The sequence below is a fragment of the Terrapene carolina genome, unplaced genomic scaffold (genome assembly GCF_002925995.2).
Source record: "Terrapene carolina triunguis isolate 2854851 unplaced genomic scaffold, T_m_triunguis-2.0 Scaffold250, whole genome shotgun sequence".
Taxonomy (NCBI): domain Eukaryota; kingdom Metazoa; phylum Chordata; order Testudines; family Emydidae; genus Terrapene; species Terrapene triunguis.
In genome coordinates this window covers 1097788-1104595 of record NW_020664601.1, presented here as the reverse complement: position 1 = coordinate 1104595, position 6808 = coordinate 1097788, and the positions used below count along the sequence as shown (strand labels likewise).

The following is a 6808-nucleotide window of genomic DNA, read 5'->3' as shown; positions in this document are numbered from 1 at the left end:
CCCTGTCCACAGAGCATCAAAGGAGCCCACCAAGGCGCACCACTGCAGCTGGGCTGGGGGACCTGCGATGAAGCAAGTAGTTCTGTGTAAGGTGCAGTAGGTGGAGAATGCTGTGATCTGAAAATGTCAGAATGGGACAATTCAACATTGTCGGAGCTTTTGTCCCGTTTTTTCTCTGAACCAAAGTGTTTTGACTTTGACAGAACAGTATTCTCCCACAGTAAATGATTCCACTGGCGTTTTTCGGACCAGCTCTACTCCAGATTCCCCACGCTGCCCAGCAATTTTAGAGACAATCTAAGACAACCTGTGGATTATAGAGTTCTTAGAAAAATGGGCGGTTAACCAGTAAATGAGTCTCAACCTCAACAATAGCAGTGGCTATAATCTCTGACACTAATGTGAACGCTCAGTCAGCCTGTTTGGAATAATTGGTATTTGTTTAACATACAGAAAAATCACTGTCCTTTTTAAATGTAAGTTACACATGTGCTTGGGAATTTTAATGTGTAGTATTACCGCATGCAAAATGCCCTATGTGACTAATTGGATACAAGGGGAAGTGGCTAATAAGCTGCTGTACAAGACTGCAGAGGCCTTTGTCTGTAATTACTGATTCCATCGGACGGCGAGTGAGCCCAACAGATGAGGGAGAGTCACCGAGGCAGCCCTATGGAGCACTTATTCCCCTCACTTCCGCAGAAGCACCAAGCAATTGCTCCTGTGTGGAGAAGAAGTGATGGGGCTTGTAGGGCACAGATAGGGTGACCAGACTGTCCCGATATTTAACCCTTTGTCCCACGTCCCAATCAATGTACGATCGGGACACCATTTGTCACGATATTCAGGTAAGGAGGCGAGTGGGAGGGAGGCGCTGACCCTGTGGGTGCTCTGGGGCTGGAGCACCCATGGGGAAAAATTGCAGCCAAGCTCTCCCCTCCTTGCCTCCTTCTCTCCCACCTCGCCCCAGTGCGCTGCGTCCCTGCTTCTCCCCCCACCCAGCGCTTCCCGCCGCCTAACAGCTGTTTGGCGGCACTTAGCACTTTCCAGGAGGGAGGGAAGAGGAGCGGGGACGTGGCACGCTCAGGGGAGGAGGTGGAGAAGAGGCAGGGCGGGGGGGGGCTTAGGGAAGGGGGTGGACTGGGGGCAGGGCAAGGGTGGTGCAGGGGTGGGAAAAGGTAGGGGGTGGGCGAGCACCCACCCGGCAGAGGGGAAGTCGGCACCGTAGGGGTGAGTGGCGGGCAGGGGGTGAAGGGTTGAGGGTCAGGTGGGCAAGTGAGCAGGGGGGGAGGGGAACGGTGGGTGGGGAACAAAGGAGGGACACAGCAAGCCAGCAGCAGCCGGGGGATGAGGAAGGGTGTGGGGGGGGACCGAGCGAGGAGGGGGCGGGAGCTGGGGCAGAGTGGGGGCGGAGCCTGGGAGGAGCGGGCATGGACTGTGGGTGGGGCTGATGGCACCCCAATGTATCCCGATATTTTAGTGTGGTGATCTGGTCACTCTAGGCACAGAGTCAGCTCCATGGCAGGCAGACAAAGCTCTGGCTGAAACCGACATGCTGTGCTCCAGCCCCGAGAGCTCCACCAGTCACCAGCTGGTCCCAGCATCTGCCTTTTACAATCTCTGTTTTGCTGTATGTTCCAGTTGTACAGACACCTTGGACTGAAATGCGCTGCCAGTCAGGACTATGCAGGGGGCTTCCTGATTCACTGGGTGCACTATATTAAGCTGCTGAGCGGGCTCCAATATCGCAGCACCACCCTCCCCCATGGGACCCATCCCTAATCCCAGCCCAGCGCGGAGGGCAGGCCCTGGGTGGGAGTGGAGAGTGAGCCCACCCGGCAGAGGCTCCCCACTCTGGGCATTAGGAGCTGGTGCATGAGGTCACAGAACGATGGTCGAGCTCGGCTGGGCCACCCCTCCATCATGACCCCACACACCAGGTCACAATGCCCGGAGTGTGAGCCAGCCCCGCGGGACAGGAACCACCGCTGTGGGATAAGCGTGATCCAGCTGTGCCTCCAGCGAGGACCTGCCTTCTGCACTGGCGGCGGCAAGGGTCACTGTGGCAGGGCTAGCCAACGGAAAGGGCCGCCCCAGTTACACCAAAGTAAAGAGCAGCCCCCCCAAAAGGGGGACTTTCCCCTTTCTTCTAGGAGAAGTCCCAGAAGCTTCCTCCAAGTCTCTCCTTGTTCTGGAGCAAAAGGAGCCAGAGGTGGTGCTAGCCCATTGGGGGCCCTAAGCAGGAATAATTGGGGGGGGGCAGCCCCCACAAAGAACACATACTAAACAAGTGAAAAGGGGGCCCCCTTGAGCTGCTTGGGGCCCTAGGCAATTGCTTAGTCTGCTTATGCCTAGCACCAGTCTGAAAGGAGCCCGTTAACATCCCAGTCCCATTTCCCAGCAGGCTTTGTCAAGACCCCAGACTATGACCCTGGCTGCCGTGGGGACTACACTTCCCAGCAAGCCCTGAGCTCGTTTTGCCCCTCACTGGGGGAAAGAGAGGGGAGATCCCGCCCGCCCGGGCTGGCCTTGGGGGAACACAGGTCCTGAAAGCAGAGTCAGGAGCCTGGGTTTTAACCTACGGCCCAGGCTGCCTGTGAAGAATCACTCGTTACATATTAACCCAGCCCTGACATATCAAGCAGGTCATTAACAGGGTCACAGATATGTGTGTGGGGGGGGAGATCGTCCTGCAGGCATGCCCTCTAGTAGCCCCACACTGTCTGGTAAGGTTCCCATGGTGTGAGCCCACCTTGGGGCCATCAGTCACACACTACTGCTGAGCCTGACCCAGAGAGGTGCACAGACTAATACTGCACCCCTCCCACCCTGGCATCCCCCAAGTGCAACTCACCTGGCCCTTTGCATTGCTGAGGACTGTGGTGCATTCTGGGCCCGTTCTGAAATACTGCTGGGTCCTCAGTGTCACGTCTGCGGGTTTTTTATGGGTGCAATCAGCTCCTGCAGCCCAGACCTAAAAACCAGGGCAGATTATTACTGCTGATTATTTGTTTTGGAGAAGTGCCTAGGAACTCTAGTCGTGGACCAGGGCCCCATTGTGCACGGTGCTGTACAAACGCGGAACAAAAAGACAGCCCCTGCCCCAAAGAGCTTACAATCGGATGAACATGTCCTGCCCCTGGGAAAGGGAATCGTGTCTGTGCAGCTCCCAGAGCTCACTCCATATCGCTTATGCCAGCACATCCCTCTCCATTAAAGTAGCACCTGGCGTTTCTATATCCCCTATCATCGGAGGGCTTTCAAGTACTTTCCTGACCTTAGCAAGCAGGGCAGCTTGCAGAGCAAGGTTCTCCTCAGCATAAGCTCGGGGGCAGGAGTGGGCCCCCAGGCGCACAACACCCCTGAGTGGTAGGTTCGGTTGTTTCCATTTCACAGATGGGGAAAGAGAGACCCCAAGCAATGACTCGCCCAAGGTCACACAGCGTGCGGGTGGTGGAGCTGGGAATGGAGTCCAAGGCCCCTGCTCTAGCCAGAGGCTGCCTGCTTTACTCCTTGTTCTGGTAGCCCATGTCTATGCTTTGTAGCTCAGGCGGGTGATATCTTTCCATCCACCTCATCATTTGGCCGGGAGGCTTCCCAGGCTGCTGTGCCATCACTGATGAGCGGCCAGGGTCTGATGCACTGGGGCCAAGAGTGTTAAACCGGAAAAGGCCTCTGCGAGACACACAGTGTCAAGTGTTGTTTTAAAAGTGGGGAGGGCTGGGCTGGGCAAAACCCTGTTGAAGAAGTGAGCTTCACAGCCCTGGGGCCCCCACAGCTCGGGCTCTGCCACCTCCCCCACCCACCTCAGGAGTGCTGGGGGAACCCCTGGAGGGAGATGCTGCATAGCCTGGTAACTGACTCTTGTATAAAACTCTGTGTGTTGTTTGTGTCTCTTCCCTCACCAGCTTCCCCTTCCCACTGAGTCAGGCACCACTGAGACTGCACCAGGGACATTGCGATCTGAAGAACTCAGCTGGAGGAGGTTCCTTCTGTCCTTTGCTGAACCCTAATGAGTGAGGCAGCCTTTGTCCTGCCCTCGCCCTCTTGTCTGTCCTGCAGCAGCATGCAGGGCGCCTTTCCCTCCCTCCCTCCCTCCTTTGCCTGGGACAGGAAGGGAGGTGTGTGGGGTGGGGAGGGGGAAGTGTTAAGGTAGCGTTAAGCTCACTTTGCTTTTCTCATACTCTGGGGAGTGCCCCTGTGCCCCTGGTATAAGTTAGAGCAGCTTCAGGGCTGCTCTAATTTACACTCTGCTTTTCATGCCCCCCTATGGGATGCAAGAATAGCCATAGCTCAATACACTCTAGACACATCTTCTCCCCACCACGCCCCCCTCTTTCAACAACCCTGATGCGCCCTGACATGCCCCTTATGCTGGGGGCTGGGAGCAGGGCTGGTCTACAGCCATGTGATGGGGTGTTCGCCCCACACACCCCTGAAGGGGTTAAGGTGGCTCAGAAGGGGCTAATTAACCTGGCGGGCTGCACCTGGGGGAAGACAGGCTTGACTGACAAGCCGGAAGTGAAGATGAAGCCCATTTGGTCAGGAGTAGGTGGGGCTTGTATAAAGCCAGGAAGTGAGAGCAGAAGGAGCTGTAGTCTCTCTCTGGGCAAAAAAAAAAAAACAACAACAACAACAACAACAACAACAACAACAACAGAGCTGGGGCCCTGGGATCCTGATCTTGGGGGAAAGGGTTTACCCACAGGGGTGGTGGAGGAAGCCTGTGGAGGATGGAGTAGGAAGAGACCCAGGGAAATGGCAGCAAGGGTTGAGATGGTGCAGACCTGGGCTGCTGGTTGTAGGCCCCTGGACTGGAAAGCAGAGTAGTGGGTGGGGCTGGGTTTCCCTACCAGCCACTGGGACAGTGGCACTGCCTAGAAAGGTACCCAGGCTGCTGGTCTGGTGAGACTTTGTTACCCTGGCAGGGGAAAACTGTATAGGAGCTGGCTGGAGGCCAAGCCACCAAGGAGAAGCACTGTGACTCCTAGCGAACAAGAGAGAGCATGAGTGAGCGAAGGAAGGGAGTGTCTGACCGGGCAGAGGAGACGCTCCAGCGGTGAGTACCCTGTTACAAGCCATTGTGCCACCTCTATGCCAGCCCTGCACAGGAGGTACCCTTAGGGGCCATTTATCACCCCTTTAAGGGCGCTTTATGCCATCAGAGATGTCTGCTGGGGCTGTAGTGTAATGGAGGAATGGGGCCCAGAATCCTTGGTTTTCTTAGTCGCTCAGTTCTCGCCTTTCCAGCCACTGAGCAGACAGTGCATCATGCCACAAATGGGCCTGCTGCTTACCGTGACGTGATGCAGTGCGGGCAGCATGGTGTCTGGGGGGAAGCGGTAGATGGACACCGGGTACCCTCCAATCCACTGCTGGATGATGAAGCCGCTCAGGTCCACGTCTTGGTCCAATGAGGTGTTGAGGATTCGAACGAATTTGCCCTTACAATTCACGGTGGTGATCTTTAGGAATCCTGTGTCCCCAGGAACCCTGGGGGTGGGGAGACAAATGGAAGGAAGAATGCACCAAAGGAAGAAAGAGGATAGAAGCTTCTCTTCCTCCCTTACTGCTAGCAGACAAGGAGAGAGCGAGAGCGAGAGACCTATCACTGTCTCAGCTTAAACTTCTTCTGAAGTAAATGGGATGAAATTCAATAAGGATAAATGCAAAGTACTCCACTTAGCCAGGAACAATCAATTGAACACATACAAAATGGGAAACGACTGCCTAGGAAGGAGTACTGCAGAAAAGGACCTGGGGGTTATAGTGGATCACAAGCTAAATAGCAGTCAACAGGGTAATGCTGTTGCAAAAAAAAACCCCAAACATCATTCTGGGATGTATTAGCAGGAGTGTTGTAAGCAAGACATGAGAAGTAATTCTTCTGCTCCACTCCATGCTGATAAGGCCTCAACTGGAGTACTTTGTCCATTTCTGGGTGCCACATTTCAGAAAAGATATGGACAAATTGGAGAAAGTCCAGAGGAGAGCAACAAAAATTATTAAATGTCTAGAAAACATGACCTATGAGGGCAGATTGAAAAAAACTGAGCTTGTTTAGTCTGGAGAAGAGAAGACTGAGAGGGGACATAACAGTTTTCAAGTACGTAAAGGTTGTTACAAGGAGGAGGGAGAAAAATTGTTCTCGTTAACCTCTAAGCATAGGGCAAGAAGCAATGGGCTTAAATTGCAGCAAGGGAAGCTTAGGTTGGACATTAGGAAAAACTTCCTAACTGCCAGGGTGGTTAAACACTGGAATAAATTGCTTAGGGAGATTGTGGAATCTCCATCATTGGAGATTTTTAAGAGCAGATTAGACAAACACCTGTCAGGAATGGTCTAGTTATTATGTAGTCCTGCCTTGAGTGCAGGGGACTGGATTAGATGAACTCTCAAGGTCTCTTCCAGTCTTACACTTCTGTAATTCTTCCTGAGTCCCAGCTACATGACAGCAGCTGCCTGTATCTGTGTCTGACGTTCTCAGGGGTGCCAGGTCATGGCACTCACCTTTCATGTTCTTCACCTTTGCTCAGATCTGAGGGCATCACAGATGTCTTGCAAACTCCTATCCCACCAAGACCGGCATGAGTGGGACGGCACAGATCCTGGGACTGGTCCGTCTTCAGATCCAGAGCTTTTAAAAGAAAGAGACACAAACTCAAAATGGGGGCACGGCTACTGAATATTAACATGTGCTAATGTAACCCTCTGAAAGAGGAAACCGTGGTCAGGGCCGGCTCCAGGCACCAGCTTAGCAAGCAGGTGCTTGGGGCGGCCACTCCGGAGGGAGGCGGCACGTCCAGCT

General features: G+C 54.1%; 1 protein-coding gene across 1 annotated transcript in view; it reads right to left on the bottom strand.

Moving 5' to 3' along the window:
- Positions 1-6808, bottom strand: part of LMNTD2 (lamin tail domain containing 2) — a 57464-nt gene that overhangs the window by 10850 nt on the left and 39806 nt on the right. Inside the window, 3 exon segments of the mRNA XM_026657630.1 lie at positions 2855-2974; positions 5298-5493; positions 6511-6637. Of these exon segments, the coding sequence (XP_026513415.1) occupies positions 2855-2974; positions 5298-5493; positions 6511-6637 (443 nt within the window).